This window comes from Streptopelia decaocto (genome assembly GCF_964273445.1).
Source record: "Streptopelia decaocto genome assembly, chromosome: 13".
NCBI classification, from domain to species: Eukaryota; Metazoa; Chordata; class Aves; order Columbiformes; family Columbidae; genus Streptopelia; species Streptopelia decaocto.
Genome location: NC_138668.1, coordinates 5055098 through 5074054, shown reverse-complemented (window position 1 = coordinate 5074054; position 18957 = coordinate 5055098). Strand labels below are relative to the sequence as shown.

General features: G+C 46.2%; 1 protein-coding gene across 1 annotated transcript in view; it reads left to right on the top strand.

Annotated features, from left to right (window-relative positions):
* CACNA1H (calcium voltage-gated channel subunit alpha1 H) overlaps window positions 1–18957 on the top strand; it is a 119294-nt gene that overhangs the window by 65818 nt on the left and 34519 nt on the right. Inside the window, exons 9-19 of the mRNA XM_082064529.1 lie at window positions 3314–3465; window positions 4453–4638; window positions 5242–5359; window positions 6350–6505; window positions 10623–10713; window positions 12850–13058; window positions 14725–15159; window positions 15848–15948; window positions 16344–16467; window positions 16608–16676; window positions 16779–16963. Coding sequence (XP_081920655.1) covers window positions 3314–3465; window positions 4453–4638; window positions 5242–5359; window positions 6350–6505; window positions 10623–10713; window positions 12850–13058; window positions 14725–15159; window positions 15848–15948; window positions 16344–16467; window positions 16608–16676; window positions 16779–16963 — 1826 coding nt within the window. The remainder of the gene's footprint in view (window positions 1–3313; window positions 3466–4452; window positions 4639–5241; window positions 5360–6349; window positions 6506–10622; window positions 10714–12849; window positions 13059–14724; window positions 15160–15847; window positions 15949–16343; window positions 16468–16607; window positions 16677–16778; window positions 16964–18957) is intronic.

Below are 18957 nucleotides of genomic sequence, written 5' to 3'. Positions count from 1 at the left end.
ACAAGGCATTGAAGCAATTTAAAAGCTTTGTTGCAACTTCATTTTCCTCCAGCCAGGAAGTCAGACAAAAATAATCCTTGCCATGAAAAGTTTTGTTTTCAGCAAATCAACATTTTGTTTTTCCCAGATAAAAAGACTCCTGGAAAAATTCCTGCTCTGGGGTTGGCTTAAATTTGAACAAAACAACAGTGTCTCCTAGTGGTTGACTCCAGGGGAATGGTCAAATCCATCTCGGCTTTCAAATGTCTCTTCCTTGACCCTCCTCCGAGATCTTTGCTCATTGGGGAGTGAGAGAACTGGGAAATGAATTGCACTCTAAACAACAAACCATTTCATAAGCCATCAAAATATCTGTGGCGGGCTGTTTTCTAGGCTCCAGTTGGTGTTGAAAGACGGTGATTACATTGGAAGGCTGTAGCGCTGGATGCTTGGCTCGTCTGCTGTTCAGCTCCCACTCTAATCACACAAAAGCTCCCATCGGCAGCTCAGTCAGCACGCAGGGCCATCCATCCCAGTCTGTGCCTGGTGGCTCTTGTCTCCATGTCACTTGCACTCCAAACCCCTCACGTCACAGCAGCCCTTGTCAGCGGATTAGTTCTGCCTCACCACTAAATGATAGTGAAGATCAGCTGTCCTTCAGCCTTGCCCAGGCATCCCCCCAGTGTCTCGATCTGCTGGGTCAGCTCCTCATCGCAGATATTGATGATCTCATCTGGGCCACCTCCTTGTCCTCCCCTCCTCCTCATGCCCTCGAGATGGGGCTGCGTCTTTTCTTCTGAACTCTTATATGAAGCAAAAGTTACGGCACTGGAGAGTGAGCAATAAGGAATTATAAGCAATTGTGTCGGCACATTAACTGGTTGCAATGTCATGACTTCAACAGGCCACAGAAAAATCTTGGGGTTGGCTTAGAAAACATGGTGTTTTAGAGAATAACAACTGACAAATTCTTTCTGTTTGCCTGAGGCTGTTTTAAGTTTGGTCAGCTAAGGCTTTTCAGGCTGGATACTGGCTTTTTGGTCACGACTCCTGAGATTGTCTTGTTGTATTGACATAACTCCAGGATTAGGGATTTTGAAATGATCACCAGCTACCCCAGTTTTCACAGTAAAATTGTGACTCTTGGCAGCACATCTGGCAGCAACAAGGTCAATTTGGAGAACTCTGAATTAAGCTGGACTTTAGCAGACGAGTCCGCTGCTGGTACTGCAGGTCACAATGGGCAGGTTCTCTGTGTTTCCCTGCAGAAAGTGCTACAGAACAACTGTGCTTTCAAATCTGCCCAAGCTAAAGCTTCCCTGCTGATGACGGTGTCATTAATTTTGCAGCATCAACATGCTAACGAGCCATCCTCAGCCTGCCACAAGCACCTTGTCCCAAGGAGCCCTCAGTCTGCTGCCTGGAGGGATGCAGGAATCTAGCAAGTTATTTCGCTTCTTGTCAAGAATGCTCTTGTATAACCCTGGCCGAGGGGAGACCAATGTGTCAGCCACACGCTGCTCCTGACAAACAGCTCCAGGACACTGTGAGCATCATGTCCTGTCACCGCTGTGGCTTCCATGGGACTATTTCAGGCTCAGTCTCTGTGGGGAGCTGGTTAGATGGCATCTTAGAGCAGCCCTTTTCTTCAGCTGGGTTTTCATTGCGAGAGGAAGGCCCAGGTTGGTTTGGCATTGGAAGGGAATAGCATGACGAGCAGTGATCGATGTTAGGGAGGGAATCGCCGTCCCTGCAGCAAGGACGGTGTGAGGAGGACAACCCGGTGACCGGGCTCTTCAATGCACCGTGCAGCCATCTGGGCCACCCCTTGCTAGAGACTAAAGAACCAAAAATTGCACAGTCCTTCCCCTGGTGTCCCTGAGTAATTAGCGTATATGGATTATAATCATGAGGACTGAGGCTCTTAGTGCTCTTTCTCCTGCTTGAGCCAAAGCCAGCCTATGGCATAAAGTAATTTAGCTTGTGAGTGATGGTTCATTAGCAGCCCACAGACTGTCGCTGCCTGTAGTAGGGGATGTGTGGGCCCGTCATACATTCGAGTTAACTGTTTCACCTTCAGTTGCCAAGGATTCGGTTTGCAGAGTGTGGAGTTAAATATGGCTGTGCCACAGAATTACAATGGTCTTCTCCCTTCGGATCCTCAAATCACGCAACAACATCCTCAAGAAGCTGCCAACTTTTAACATAGTGCCTAATGACGGATGGGGAATAAAGGAAGCTATTATCAGTCAGGAGATGAGTCAGATATGAAAATAACACCTTTTTCTAGACAATATTGTTTCACTGAGGAAATGGAAAAGACTCATTTTCTTTTGCAAAGGAGCAGGCCGTGAGCATTAGAAATGCGCATTGCGGAGCCTGGTGCTGTTTGAAGGAGCAGTATTAAGTGAGCAAACCGCATCCCACCTTTTGCATCTGTCCCTGCTGTGCCACGGTTTGGAGTGTAGGCAACGGGGAAACGTTGCTGTGCTTCCCAGGAAAGGCACATCTAAGGCTCTGTCTGAAAAGCAGGGCTGTAGCCCAAGGTAATTTGGTGCTGGTAATAAAGGAGGGGAATGGTAAAACGAGTTTTGGAGCTAAGCTGCATGAAGTCTTGTACACTCAGAGAAGCCCGCGCTGATCCTGGAGGGAATCCTGACACTCAGGGCCATCCTGTCATTTTAACAAAATCTGCTGTATATTATTAACTAGGACTTCAGAAGGAAAAACGATCCTGGGGATTTTTGGGGACAGTTTCCAAATGGAGATCTCAAGGTAGATAAAACTATTGATCCTATTGACATTTTAAGGTATTTGTTTTCCCAATTCTCTTAAGAGATGCCTGCAAGAAAAGTACTTTGTTTATATATGAATAGAGCTGTGCTGTATTGACAGGGATCCTGCTATGGATATAACAGTATCCATAAAGCTCTACTGGGGTTGGTGTGATTAAAACAGCCTGACCAATGCAAGTCCAAATAGAAGCCTTACAAGCCATACTAGCCACTCACCTGGATACCTGTACCTTGCAGCAGTGAACAAGCCCTCTCCTTTGCATAGCTTTAGTTTTTTGGGCCCGTGTATTTGACACAGTTGTTCTGCGACCACTCCAGAAATGGGCTGGGATTCTGTGTTTCCAGTAAGACTCATAGGGACTGTCCATGAGGCTTGTCTGCTGTTTCGCTCAGACACTTACCTGCCTCCATGACTCTCTGGAAGGAACACGGGAAGATGTAGCACCTGTGCATCATTAGCACAAATCCCAGAGCGGGAGGAACGGATCTGCATTTTAGCCATTTCCTCTGTTTGACCATGTTGCTTTTTTGCCCTGCAGCCGGACGAGCTGACCAACGCCTTGGAGATCAGTAACATCGTCTTCACAAGCATGTTTGCCCTGGAGATGCTCCTGAAACTCCTTGCCTTTGGCATCTTTGGCTACATCAAGAACCCGTACAACATCTTTGACGGGATCATAGTTGTCATCAGGTCACTGCCAGTTCTATCTCTACTGTGGCTTTTCTGCCGAGGGCTCAGACCAGTTGGGGAGTGGGATGGGGTACAGGAATGACATGTTAGTCCAGGGATCTCTGGGTATGATGTGCTATAATTTTGCTGGCCTTTTCGATTCCTGTTATTAGAAGGGCTGTCCAAAGTAAATGGACCTAGCAGATGGAGAACAAAGTCTATTTATGCCACACATCTGGCACTGTGGCCAATTTTCCACTGAAGTGCAGAGTGGCTGGTCCTGGGAAAGGAGTGCTGGGGGTGTCCGTGTCCCAGCAGCATGTCCTCCCTCTCCCAAATTAACCCATAACTCTGGCTGGAACAGGGCAAGCAGAAGAGGGCACAGTTCTGCTGTCTTCTCCCAGGGGATCACTGTCCCAGCCTAAACTGGGGATGTCACAGCCTGTGGATGAGAAGATCGTGCAGCACCTCTCTGTGCTGGGATTCTTTCTAGCGGTGCTGGTCACCCCTCCATCAGTAATTTGGGGCAGAGAAGTCAAGGGAGGCACAGAAGGTGTAAACCAGGAGAGTGCTCTTGACTTCAGTTGGCCCATCACTTCAATTCAGAGAAGTGAAGAGCAATAGAGACCCAGAACAAAGGCCAGTCTGTGGCCTGATCACACCAGCCTACCCTAACAAATGTAAATCCCGCTGAATATTAGCAAAATTATGATCCACATTTTGTGGCAAGCCTTGTGGCCGATTGTAGTGATGCAGACTAGCAGGAGACACGTTGTGGTGTGAAGAGCCACAGAAAGCAAGGGAATTAAAGAATCAAGAAACCAGCTATGAAGGATATAGTTTGTGTACGAGCATGTGTGTCTGCGCAGCTAGGAAGCGAAGGTGTTTTTCAGAAGCAAGGAGGTAGCAACAAATAAACTACCCCTTTAGGGCTTCAACAGTGTGGTATCCTGTAAGAAACCAGCCTGCTCGGGGCTGTTGTTTGTAGTTCTTTTGCTGTTCCTGCAGTGTCTGGGAGATCATTGGCCAGTCAGATGGAGGCCTCTCTGTCCTACGAACGTTTCGGCTGCTCCGGGTGCTGAAGCTGGTGCGTTTCATGCCGGCCCTCCGTCGCCAGCTGGTGGTCCTGATGAAGACGATGGACAACGTAGCCACCTTCTGCATGTTGCTCATGCTCTTCATCTTTATCTTCAGGTACCAGAGGCTGCAGCTCTTCTTTGATTAATTTTTCAGCTTGCTTAAGTAATATGTAGATTAGAATAACAATATGCTGCATTTGCTAGGCTACCTACATGATAGAAGTGCTCACAATAGACTGGCAAGCAGACACCTATTTACCTCTTTTTGGTCTCTATTTTTCATTAACTACTGTAATTCTGTAGATTAATGAAGTACACAAACAGGCAACGATTGCGCTGGAGTTCCTGGGAGGCTCTTTTAGCCATGTCTCAGGAATCTGCCAGTAACTGACTCTACCAGGGTTATATTTGAGATGGAGGTTGTAGAGACTCTAAGACTTCTGTCTTTTTTGACAATACGGTTTGTCATTTTCTAGACAAAGGAGATCCCTGATTTGTCTTAGTGTAGACAATTGTAATGGAATGTGACACAGGAGAACTAAATGGCAGTTCGATCAGTGATCATGTCAGTGGTGGAACAGAGCCCTCTTTCTGGGACATACCACTGGCACACCAAACACTGACAGGGGGGAGGCATCCAAAAATTCACTGCAGTCCTCCCTGCAACCATATTTCGCACAATAATGTGTTTTTTCCGTCTCCCTTTTTCCCACTCCAGCATTCTCGGCATGCATCTTTTTGGATGCAAGTTCAGCCTGAAAACTGATACAGGAGACACAGTTCCAGACCGAAAGAATTTTGACTCCTTACTTTGGGCCATTGTGACTGTATTTCAGGTAAGCTGTGGATCCTCTGGGAGCTTTTAATGTAGACCACCTAGACAAGTTCTTTCACGTAAAAAAGAAAACAAACAAACAACAACAAAAACAACAAATAAACAAAAAAACAATGCTGTTTGAGTAAGTGTCAAATTTGGACTGAAATGGCACTGCAAAGTTATTAGGGCAAAATGATCATGTTCCTGAGTTAGCTGGTCTCTATAAGCCCTAACAGAGAAGCAATCCATTAAAAATCGTCACTGTGTGAGTGGCATGACTCAGTGCAGCTGACTGCATTCCTGTCCCCAAAGCTACCTTGTTTTTAGGAGGGTTAGAGGCCATTTTCATTGTAAGCATGAATTAATGTGGAGCATGAATCTGTCATCCATTTCTCTTAGGCCCCAGGCTTTTTGAACTCCAGGAAACCCAGGAGAGCGGGAATCCCTGGGGAAGGATCCTTGCAGCAAAACTTTGCAAAGATGCATTTTTTTTGCCCAGCTTGTCAGTGCTTTTACCTAATGGAAACCACTTTGCTTCCCTGAGTTTCCTGAGCCACCCAATGTCACGTATGTCATCAAATATCATGTCCCCTACCCTTTCCTTTAGCTCCAGATGCATTATAAAGAGCAACCCAAAAGGAGAGAACAGCTCTGGCCTCAGGTCTGTTATCTTCTGATGGTTATTAAAGGAGGCAAGTCCGCCACCAAATGATGGGACTCGTATCAGCACATCTTTCTTGTTACCATATCTAGGATCTGAACTGGTCATCTCTGTGGGCACCGTTGTGCCAGATCTGCCTTGAGAGCGGGAGGTTTGGCCAGGAGAAAGCTCTCACATGCAGACATCTACATAAAGGAATGTTTTGTGGTCTGTTCTCATGAGACCTGCTAATGACTGTGCTCAGAAAAGGTCAAAAAGAGAGGATGATATTGATGAGCCTGTGTTTGCAGCTACTGTGCATGAGAGGAGTGGAGTAATTAGAGAGTTTTCCCTTTCACGTCTCTGCAGATCCTCACTCAAGAGGACTGGAACGTGGTCCTGTACAACGGGATGGCATCTACGTCCTCGTGGGCAGCACTCTACTTCGTGGCCCTGATGACCTTCGGCAATTACGTGCTCTTCAACCTTCTCGTTGCCATTCTGGTCGAAGGCTTCCAGGCAGAGGTAAGAGATCTGAGCAGAGGGAGGGTGAAAACTGAGAAGCACGTGGAGGGATGAATCCGTGTCAGTGCCAACATCGAGCCATGCAGGCAGCCCTGAATTTAAAGTTCAGGGGTGTAGATGAGCTGGCTTGGGCATGTGTAAGCTCTTGTAAATCTGCCTTTGCAAATAAGGCCCCCTGGACTTGGCATGGGACTTGGGAGACCAGCACTTTGATTGATCTTCTACAGGGTCTATTGTGTGACCTGGAAGAAATAATTGAGGATTAATTTAACTCACCCAGTCTCCCATATGTCCTGCTTTTTTTGTTTCTTTATGTTGGACCTCAGGTCTTCAACGCATCCAGCCAGTTCTGGTCATGGGGACCAGGTCGGATATGAACTGGTTCTCAGTCCCAGCCTTTCTTTGTGACTCAGCCTCTTGCGTGTTATTTGAGGCTACTAGCACAGCTGTTCAAAAGCTGTCTTGCAAGGTTACAAACATTAAATTTTTAGATACTTAGGATGATCTAGGACATATAAATACTAAAAAGATTTTTTCAAAGTCCTAGTTCAAATGGATATAATTTTTGAGACTTATCAAAAGTCGTCCAGTCCCAGTTAAAGCTAAGAATAGTGGCATCGAAAGGGCTAACGCCATGCTTTGAGATTTTTTAATTACTATAATGATTACTTTTTTTTTTCCTGCAACTATCAAGAAGGGAGGGTTTGCGTAGTGCTGGATCGGCTCAGAGATGCACAGAGCCAGAAGGAAAATGAGATAATGGCTTCAGTTTTCACTACCTTAACTCCCAAGGGAAAGAGGAGAAAGAAATTCTTTTTATAGGGCTTTTTTTTTTTCCACTTTTCATTTTTTTTCCCCAGAAATGGTTATCATGCTCTCCTTTGCCACGTTCAGATCACACTTAGATGAACCTTCACTGACCATGGAATATAACTGAAATATTTATGGACTAAAAATCCCCTTCTCTCAAGCCAGCACAGCCACATTTATGTCTTTCAAGGATGTCTGCATAGATTCATTATTAAAACATCCCTCCTAGCTTCATCACAGCACTAGCAGAAGAAAATTAATTGAAACAACAGGATGCAAGCCCCAGTTTGGAAAAAGACAATCGTGATCTACGTCACTCAGGGCTCTTTCATGGATGCTGAGGGTGGTGAGTGTCACCTGCACCCACAGAGAAGACACAAGTTGTCCAGCTCATGGCTTCCAAACCTCACAGCTCAGCACTGCTTTAGTGGGCATCTTGATGTCTTGTACAGTGTGGTCCATGCCCTGAAGATCCCGCACAGCTGACCAAGAAGCGCAAGAAGGTCTTTTTCCAAGAACAAGCCTACATTCCATGTGTCAGTGACGGGAGCTCGTGCTGACACTGTTTATTGCCAAATTCCTGTATTTTCTCAGTGTTACCAATCTCAGCATCTCCTGGCTTTGCTCTGGATACTGTAGCACCTTTGCCATATTCCTGTTCTAGCGCAAGCTGTTGCAGATGGATTTGGACATTTTAGCCGCTAACCTAATAAGACCAAAGCAAAGGATTTGCGGTATTCGTACAGGCTCCGCAGTAGCCTCTGTCTTCCAGCCCAGAAGGGGTTTTCCTCTAGGAGAGCCTCAGCCGTATTCAAAGTGTCTGTGCTGAAACCCAGTTCTGCTAGAAAATGACACAGGCTGTAGCACACTGAAGTCTGTGCTAAAGTAGTAGATTTTCCTGAACTAATGCAGAAGCAACCAATTCAGTTGGCCATGCGGTAGCTCCGAGTTATTCAGTGGCCAGATGTGTGAGATATCCTCAGATTCCACCAACCAGCAAATCTGGGTGGAAAAAGAGGACATGATGCCAAGGAAACCCAAACGGACGATAACCAGCATGTGTGACTTGACTGACTGGAAGCTGCTCCTCAAGCAATCCTGCATTCAGGCACAGAGAGCCCTCGTACAACAGTTTGCATCCTCTGTTCCTCATTGCTTTAAGGCAGAAGAAAGTTTTCTCCACTCTGCAACCTGGCAGCTTGCGGGTGTCTTTGTACAGTACAGATCCTGCTCCTTACCTGCCCTTTTGGATGTTGAATCACCTGTTAATGTAAAGCCAGAAATGTGCAGCCTCGTGCAATACTCTCTGATGACAGACCTAGCCAAACGGCTCTTGTTTTCTTGCTCCGGTTTAATGGCTCCTTGATTTACATGTGTGTAAGGAGTAGTTTTCAAATCTTGTATTATTCACCCAGTGCTGCCTCAGAAAAGGCCAGCAACCACAGGCATGACATTTGAAGGGCACATTTTGCTCTCCACTTCCATTTATTACTAATCCTGACATTAAGCCTATGGGCTTGTCAGTTGTCTCCCGGTGAGGTGTTAGCTGTGTTGCAGAAAACCTGTCTCAGGGCTGGATTTCAGCTACCGGGGCTTGATTCAAGTCTTGCACTTATAAATGCATAACTTAGCTGTGGTTGTAAACCAAAGATGTTTACAATCTCCTTGGACAAGTACCAGGAAGAACTATCAGTGGATTTTCCGGGGTTTTCTGTTGCCATCCCTGGCTCTGTTGGGATGTTAGGAATACAGCAGAAATTCTTGTTTTGACCCCTTGGACTTTGCCCTCTTACAGAGGGATGCTCTTAGCAGTTGTAGAAGACACTGAGGTCCACTTCTCCTCCCTCTCCTCAGGTATTTCTTTTACTTTGATGGAGAGAGACTCCTGGGAGAGTTGTGCAGCTATGAGGGTGCACATTACAGCTGCTCTAAGCTCCAAACCATCAGCAGTGTTTCAGCAACACTAAAAATTGTACTTTGAATCCCAGTATGTAGTCTCAGCTTGATCTCAGGTTCTGATCTGCCTGTGGAGCAAGTTTGGCAGGAGTATCCCTAAAAAAGAAGAGGCTTAAGTGGCCACAAAGCCATTTTTAGTACATTTGTGCTTAGGACAACAGGCAGCCAGGCTTCAAACAGGGTCATAATTGCATATTTGTGCTTACATTGGTCCCATGTCATTTTGCAGTCTACCCCAGAGCTGTTCTGGAAAAGCAAACCGTCAAAAATTATGCAAATCTTTCATCTACTCTGCATTAGTGCTTCTGCTCCAAAACAGAGATGATGAATAAGGGAGCTTAAGGCTCTCAGTCATCCTGTCTGTTTGGCTGCAATACATCATGGAGCAAATTAAGCTCACTGCCACTTCAGCACCATGTCTCTAGAAACCACGGCGATTCGTTCAGACATCAGTTAAGGAATTGTGCTCCTGTTTTTTCGGGATCAGCTGCTTTAATCCAACCATTTGCTATCAATTTGCACAGCTTTTCTGCAGTCCTGATGGATCAAGCCAGCGTCGTGCCGACAGCCTTCTGGAATCTCCTCTCTGCCAACCTCCCCCAACAGAGGAGAACCTGACAAAAGCTCTTCTCTCCCAGGCTTGTGCATTATTTAGGCTGGTCATTTGTGGTCACAGAGGCAGATATGCATGAAAGGGAAAAAGAAATAACTGGACTTCCAGGAGGAAAGCCACTCTGAGGGCAGTTGGCTGTTCTCTGTCCTGAGATGATACTGTGCTGCCAGGCAAACTGGCCCCGTTTCCTTCTGCCTCAGCTTCTCTGTTGCCAAGAGATTTCCCAATACAATCTCGATTACCAACCAGCATGAAGAAAGCAAATCAGGGCTGGGTTTTCAGATCTAAGTCAAATTTACAGTGCTGTCAAATAAAGAAAAAACCCTTTGACATCCTTTGACATTAAAACCTGAGTGCTTTCAGCTGGGATCATGGAGAGTGCAAATACGGAACCCCACGGTGCCAATTTGTCTTAGTCACTCCTCTGATTACAGCTGCACTTTCGTGTTCTCCCCTGGAATACGCTGTTCGGTGAGGCTGGGTGCAGTGTAGGAAACACCATGACATTACAGAATCATCCTTTCTGTCCAAGTATGAAAATGAATCGAAACAAAGAAGATGGACCTACCCAGAGCAGTGTCAGAGGGAATTGGCCATGCTGCCCTCCTCATTCTTGGGGTCACACTTAAACTAACCATGGGGAGCCAAGGTATCTCTGAGCTGCTAAGTAATCCAGATGGCTTTTGTGCTAAAGTTTAAATGAATCTGATCTGTTAATTATCCTTCTCCTCTCTGTAGGGTGATGCCAACAGGTCAGACACAGATGAGGACAAGACATCTGCCAACTTCGATGATGATTTTGAGAAGCTAAAAGACCTCCGAGCAACAGGTAGGATTTTGTCTCTGCGTTTTCCTGGGAATCTGAGAGCTACAACCCTGCTTCCACAGTCATCTTTTCATATAAAGTTATGGGGGAAGAATCCATTTTACTTGGCAGTTAACCTGATAGCTGTGTTAACAGACCAGCTATGCAAAAAATGTCAGGAAAGCTAAATCAGTGTTGATATTTCCTTTAAACAGATGTTTTTCTAATTTAAACTGCACTAGAATATTTAGATACGTCTCATCATTTCTTCTGTACGATTACCACAGAATGGTTTGCTGACAGCAATATTCTCACGCTACTTCTCGGCAGCTTTTCAAATCAATCATGCGCTCATCTGTTCTTTTTGGTTTCTCGCACAAACACATTTAGGTGAGGTTTGATTGATGGAAATGTTGGTGTTCATTTGTGTTACAGGAGGGCCTGGCAATTGATTTGAGGTAAGGCCACATTGTAGTAGTGTACTATAAACATGGAATAATAGGTGACAGTCTTCACTCTGTAGAGTTGGCAACCAGATAGGGGACAGGGAGGGATCATATATTTTAATAGAGTGAGTAAACTGATGGTAAACAGGAACCAGTTCAGTTCCTCTATACTTCGATTTTCAGCTTGGGCTCTTGTTAAGATTACTTCACATGCTTCTAAACCAGGATTCATTTCAGCTAAGGAAATGATATTGATTGTGGTGAGCAGATGGAATTCAACTAAGGAAGCAGCAGAAGCAATTTGTTGGGGAAGCTGAGACAGAGCTGGATCACAGCAAGGTGATGGAGCAGCTTAGTCTGTGGATAAAGCAACAAATTTCAAATGCCAAGTGATCAAATGAATGCCCATTGCAAATAGTTGGCAAGGAACCCACAGCATCAACTGTGCACCAGCTTTGCACCGTTTGCCAAGCCAGTTCAAATAAGAAGAGAGTTCTAGGTGAAAGAAATGTTGTCATCTTTTCTTATGTAATACAGGAATAGAAAACAGGGCTGAACTTGCCATCAGTCAAAGTCCATGAGTGATTGTGTGTCTCCATAAGCCTCATAGGCGCCAAGCGGTAACTAAACAGCATAAGGAGGTTAACGATTCTATTATAATGCCGCTGGTCTGTAAACAGATACACTGGCAAGAGGAACGTGTATTGCAGATTGGCAAATTTTGAGCTGGATCTTCCACCTCTCAAAGTGAATGGCAGTGTTCCTGTGGACTTCTGTGGTGCAGATCAGGTATTTGTGTACAAGCCAGCAACTAAACAGATGATACAATAAAAGCACACTGCATTACAAAAGCAGCCAGGGGAAGAGAAATAGGAGGGGTAATGCACTTGCTTGGATTTCTCACTGCAAACTTGTACTTGTTTGCTGCTCCTCACGGATGCTCCCATCCTTCCCTCTCCTTAAGATTGATTCTGCAGTTATTAAACTAAAACTGACTAAGCCAAGTAAGACAGGAGCTAGTTCAGCTTTAGTTTTATGTTTGAAATTAGGCTTTTGGTTTTGAGTATTACAGCACTTTATAGGTCTGGTGGTGTTACGTCTGGTTTGTCTTCAGTATGAATATGGTTTTTGTGGTCTGTACTTGCCATCCAGCTAAAAAATAGGTGCTTTCTGCAATTACCACAGCGATGTGCCATTAAATTTCCTGTTACAGGAGGTTTATTCTTCTAGATGGGTGGATGTGTAAAAGCAGCTTCCATTTCCTGTCCCCTGAACAGATGACTAAAGACAAAAACAAAGACATATTTGCTTAGTGCCTTCCCCATGCAGGAACCTGGAGCATGAAAATCTCTGTACAAGACCGTATAACAAGGAGAAGAGGTTAATTTCCCAGAGTGACTTTACACAGTCCACGATGTCCTTTCCCTGGAAACTCTCTCCCAACCTGCCAAAACTGTAACTCCATTCTAAATCCCAAGAAACAGCAAAAGAAGCTCCTTTTGGAGGACAATGGATTCCAAGTCCGTACAGGGCTGAATGCCTCTTAAAATGCTGTGACATTTGCCTTTCAGCGTGGTGGGGATGATCCTATTGCCCACAACGTTTCATCTCCCTTTGGCGGAGTTCCTAGGAGACCCAAGGAGCAGTGTCTATTTTGAAGGGTGATTTGTGTAGCTGAGCGTTCACCTCGTGTTCTCTCTCCCCTTCTCCGCAGAGATGAAGATGTACTCGCTCACGGTCACCCCAAACGGACACCTGGAGGGCAGGGGCAGCATGCCACCGCCCATCATCATGCGCACCGCCGCCACGCCAATGCCCACGCCAAAGTGTTCCCCGCACATGGACTCAGTGCACACTTTTGTGGACTCGAGGAGAGGGAGTAACGCTTCGCTAGACCCCTTGAGCTGCGATCAGAAGTCCTTGGTAGGTTCCTTTTGCTAAAGACTCTCAAGTGCCTGCAAGTGGCACAGATGAGATGTGTGTGTGTGTATGTGTGCGTGTGCGTTGCTGGAAAAGAAAAAGGAGAGCGATAGATGTGAGAAGTATGTGGAAAGGCAGGAGGAGAACAGAGTCAGGAGGGAGAAATGAAGGGGCATGCAATGCTGGGGCAGCACAGTGACAAGGTCACAGTCAAGGACAGTGAGTATATGAAAGGGGAGACAGGGATGTACTGGGATTCAGTGTTTTCCTGCCTAGTATCTGGTTGGAATTCTATGCCAAGCCACCTCACCAGAGAGATGCAACCTGAGACAAGCTGTAAGTTCATGCAGTAATTCAAGCAAACCTAAGGAGGAGGAGGAGACATCTTTTGCAAACCACACTGCCCATTTTGTGGTGCCTTGGAGAAGCTCTGAAGTGTTCCTGTGAGCATGAGGCCTGTTTCCCCCTGCGGTGTTTTAAGGTTGCTTCTTGAATCCCCTTTGTGTCAAGGGAAATGAAGCCTTTGTCCTCACCAACACAGCAGCTGAGCTGCAGCTCCAGTGCAGTGGCCCTGTTGAAAGGGAAACAGAGGAAAAGAGGATGTATGAGCTGACCCATTGCCACTAGGCACAGCTCCTAGAGCAGAGATGTGGCGACTGATTGCATTTTGCCTGCGACAGGGGAGCAGGAGGGCAGCTCTGTGAAAACAGAAGCAGCAGAGTTAATAGACAAAGTAGATTTTTACTGCTGCTTATCTATCCCATTCCTCTGCTCTGTAACTGCACTATCATGTTCAAATCAAGGCAGCGGACCGTGAAGGCACTTCACACAGAGACAGAGCCACTATCCCCTTTGGTAAGCTGCTTAGTCAAGGTAATGCTTTTGAAAAGAAAATAGACATGACTGTTGTTTGCCTTGGGGTTTCATGGGATTGTGAGTTGTTGGAGAGCGTTGTTCATGGTTTGAATCCTTTCTCTGAGAGCACATTAGTGCCACCAGCCAAAGGAAGATGAAGCAGTCAGAGCAGAGCTGGCCAGCACTGAGAAGGAGGAGGAAAGCGGTTTGCCTCATTTTGTGCTGGGAGGAAGCCATGGAGGGAAAAGGAGTTTTTCTTCTAGCTTTTCTGCTCTGACCTTAATTGTTCTCATCCTGGCAACTACCTGCCAGCCAAAGTGCACTGACACACTGCTCAGTGCCAGAAATTTGCCGTAAGAGAAACATTCATTCCGTCTGCTTACGCAGCAAATTGAAGAGAAAGTCATGCAAACAGGGGCACAGCTTCCAGCAGACACTCGGGTGACTCGGGTGCCAGACCCGCTTTGGAAGCCAGGGAGGTTGTGGGTTCAAACCACTTGAACATGAGCAAAGGTAAATGGCAGTAGTGTCCTTGGGTTCAGTTTTTATGCACAATTTGTTTTAGGACAGTAAGAAGTCGTGCAGGACAGGGGATTAGTAGTTGATGTACAGGTGTAGCTCAAGGAATTCCTTCAGTGTGGGTTCAGCTGGGTGCTTGGCTCCCAGCTCAAGGCACTGGCGGGATGAAATCAGAGCAGTGAGGAGAGCTGGAAGGCGAAGACGTGACTTGCAATGAGAAGGCTCTTCTAACCTGGGCAAAATGCTTTGGCTTCCTCCAGGAAACAAACCCTCAAATGTCTTTCTCCTCTCTCAGTCCAGCCTCCGCAGTTCCCCTTGCGCCAACTGGGGCACCAGCAGCAACTGGGGAAGCCAACGCTCGAGCTGGAATAGCCTGGGCAGAGCCCCGAGCCTCAAGAAGAAGAATCAGTCGGGAGAACGAGAGTCCTTGCTCTCTGGGGAGGGAAAAGGCAGCACAGACGATGACTCCGATGACGCCAAGTCTAGCACAGTCAGTAGGCCCTCGTTGCACCGCCGGGCAGAGTCCCTGGACTACCGCAGCACCCTGGACTTGCCCGAGCTGCTCCAGTTGCCCACCATGCACCACTCGCTCAGCATCAGCCCCGTGGCCGTTCTGCCCGCCGAGTACCAAGACTGCAACGGCAAGATGGTTCACGTCCCCAGCGAGTTCTTCCTGCGTGTCGATGGCCACAAAGAGGATGCCGTGGACTACGAGGATGACATGGAGGATGTGAGTTGAGGGGGAAATTGGGTGGTCACGCATTAAGTGGCTTTTCCACTCCAAGAAGGCTGATTAAAAATGCAGCCTGGAAATAATGTGTTAGTGCCTAATGGCTGGTGTAAACAACATGAATCCTGATCCAAGGAAAGGGCCTCCACTTCCCAAGAAGGTGTTTTTTTTCAGCTAATGGGATGGGCTCTTACATTGTGGTGGTTTCTTACAAGGTCAAACTGCAAGGGTTTGTACACGTGTTTGCCTAATTTTTGGACTAGTAGAGATTGTCCCACTGGCCCAGGGTGCCTCCAAAAACGAGCTGTGGGCTCAACAGATAGCTGATGTCTTTGCTCACAAAAGCTGTTTGGCATCTAGGCTTGAAAACCTGGAAAGAATGTTTTCTACTTAACTTTTTGGTTGATTGAGACATTTTTGGTTTTGACACAACTTTGGATCTCAAAATGACACCAGCCTAGAAGTCTTGCTTTGATATGTCCATAGCTCACTGTACAACAGCCCTTTACTTCCACCCCTTTCCTCCCCACTTTGTTGGACAATGTGACAGTTCTGCCACAGCTCTGTCCCAAAACCCATGATCGCCTACAGGTGCTATGGTCCTGCCCCCTTTCACAAAAGGACTGTGAAAGTTGAAGAGGCAGGAAAATAAAAGAGGAAGAAAAGGTGGTTTTTCTTTTCTCTCCAGAGTTACTGCTACCGGATTCGTAAAGTCCTGGAGCCCTACAAACCACAGTGGTGCAAGACTCATGAAGACTGGTCCCTCTACTTGTTTTCCCCACAGAATCGGTAAGAAATCCCAGTGAAATGCCAGCCCTCCAGGTTTTTGTGGTAATGGAATCCTACATTTCTAGTTAGCCTTCCCTTGAGAAACATCCCTCTCTGATGCAGAAGCACTGTTTTAGAAATCTCTGATTTTCAGGTGACTTTTTCTGTTGCATGTGGGCAGAATTGTTGCATGGTTCGCTCCATGCCTGTCCAAGAAGTGTGGTTTAACCAGCATTAATAGTAGCTGTTATTAGAACTTGTTTACAGCATTGATTATAACAGCTGAAGCTTGTGGAGAGACTCACTCATCACCTGGGATGATGCTGCTGAAGGTTTTCTAGGACCCGCCGTTCGGGTGGGAGTCTCTTGCTGACCCAAATATCTGAAGGATATTCTTCTCCCTGCCATTTCTTCAGGTTCCGAGTGACGTGCCAGAAGGTCATTGCTCACAAAATGTTCGATCACGTGGTGCTGGTCTTCATATTTCTCAACTGCATCACTATAGCACTGGAGCGACCAGACATAGATCCACACAGCACGGTGAGTACCTGAGTCATTTTCTTCCTTGATCCAACATCCAGATCTTAGTCTTGTCAGGGCGAGACCCTGCAAGATGAAAGGTGTTTGTTTTCTAATGTCTTTAAATAACTTGCCTCTTTTTGTTGTTCTGTGTTTTACAGGAAAGGATATTCTTAAGTGTTTCTAATTACATCTTCACTGCAATCTTTGTGGCTGAAATGATGGTTAAGGTAATTACATCTTCATCCCATGGCCCTTAGTGAGTCCTGGCAAAGACCAGACATAGTTGTGATCCAGGTGAAGATTAAATGTCTCTCTTCTCCTGGCTGTAGGTGGTAGCTCTTGGCTTTTTCTCTGGGGAGAACACCTACCTGCAGAGCAGCTGGAATGTCCTGGATGGAGTCCTGGTCTTTGTATCTATCATTGACATTATTGTCTCCATGGCATCGGCAGGCGGAGCCAAGATCCTGGGTGTCCTTCGCGTTTTGAGACTTCTGCGGACCTTGAGACCTCTCCGGTACAATCACCAAGAGGGTGGCTGAGTTTTCTTTGTGTGGATAGGTCAAAAAGTTTGAAAAAATGCCCATGATCCATCAAGGTCTTGCTCAATAACACAATGAGCTGAAACACAGTATGGGTAGAATCATTTTTGGGGAGCTCTTATCTAGTGAAACTGTTTGAAAACAGTGAAATTAGTTATTATATAATTCATCTTCTCCAGCATGGAAAAGAGCAGGTGGAGTTTGGAGTGAGAGGTGTTATCGTTCTCAGGCAATTAGTGCAGTGAACGCCTCCTCCACGCTGCATTTTTATCACCGTTTTACAAATCTGTCTGGCTCCTTGTTAAACTGCACAACCCCCCAGTAATTCCCAACCAAAGAGGTCACGTTGGCTGGGAGAAAATTTGCAATTGAACAGGTGCTGACAATAATTTGATAAGCTCCAGCACCTATACCTGCTCTCCCGTGGCTGCATATCTGATATTACTGCAAAACAATTTAGCTCTCAGCTAGGAAGAGGAAGAGGAGATGCTTTACGTATTTGAGAAAAGGAATAAAGAGAATTTGTATTTTCTTTACGATTATGCAATAATAAAGAGTGTTAATGCTTGGGGGATTTTTATAAGCTCATGGCTTCTATTTCCATGCTGTTTGGCAAGAAGCACAAGCCTTTTTTCATGAAATTTCAGGGGAAATAAGATTGGCACCTTCTGAGACCTGTAGGCTTTCTGATGAAAAGCTGTTTGCTCATGAGAATAATAGGAAAAGGCAATCTTGTTTGGGCTTATGACCACAAGAACAACAGTTATTTGTCTGCTGCTCTGTATTTCCTTAGTGACAAGTAACTGTGTGAGTGTTTCTGTCTCCTCTCGTGCTCCTGTACTCTGTTCTGCTGGCGGCATCAGGGTCCTCTTGCAGTGCTGGGTCACCAGGAGCCACTCTGGGTCACTCTGGACAAGCCTTGGCCTAGTGGCACCTTGGGGAACCTAACATACCTCTCTAGGAACTGAAATCGGGGCATTGGCTATTCTTAAGTAAATGTAAGGGGAAAAAAAGGGATTGGTCTTGGAGAATAACTAGGCCAGATCCTATTAATAGAGAGGAATTCATCATCTCTCATAACAGCTTCACTTATCACAGCTTCTTCTAGGGTTACTCCAGGGACCGTTCCTAACACTTGATAGGTGCAGTTCAGCCTTCCACGTTATTTGCTGCCAAACAAGACCCTGTTGAAATTCTTTGTCCCTGCAGCATACGAATCTCCTCTTTCTCTGTGTTTGGCAGCCATGAAAGCATCGTTAGCCGTGCAAGCTCAAGCTGCCTGCAAGGACTTGTACCTTCTCCCCTCTACTGACCCCTCCTAAAAAAAGCTTTGATGTTCTTCAGTCAAAACCCCCACATTCCCAGAAAATCTTGCTTGGGCTCATTACACTTAGGTGTGCAAAGACATTTTTCATACGCACGTGGGAGAACTGTTCTCCAGGTACTCGTACAGGAAAGGAAAATACGTGTTCTCTGTGATACCCAGGAGCGGCTTCAGGCCGTGCTCAGAGCATGCCTGGCCTCTGCCAGCCCGCCAGCTGCTCTTTAGTGGGATGACCCTTTGCTGTGAAGCTGTTGATCACAAGTTCCTGTTAGCTAAGAGTCAGTGCAGCAACTAATTAGGAAAGAAATTGAAATGACTCGGTTTGAAAAGTTGGCACAGGGCTCAGGCCAGTGGGGCAGGTGAGCCAGGAGGAGGAGGATGATATACTCTCCAGTACCACTGTGAAGCTTTTACATGGGATGTGTAGGAAACAGGCTCCTGCCTGGTGTGTGCCCCTCTGCTTGGGTCAGAGAGACCACAGAGGGGATTTGAGTTAACAAATAACCCTGTTGTGGGAACCTCTGTGATGTTCTGCCCACAGAGACTATTTCCTCTTTGCTGTTAGGGGTAAGCAACTGCCCAACACTCTGCTGACAGGGGCCTCACACTCTTTAATTCCATCTACTGTGACTGTGAGTGTTCTGG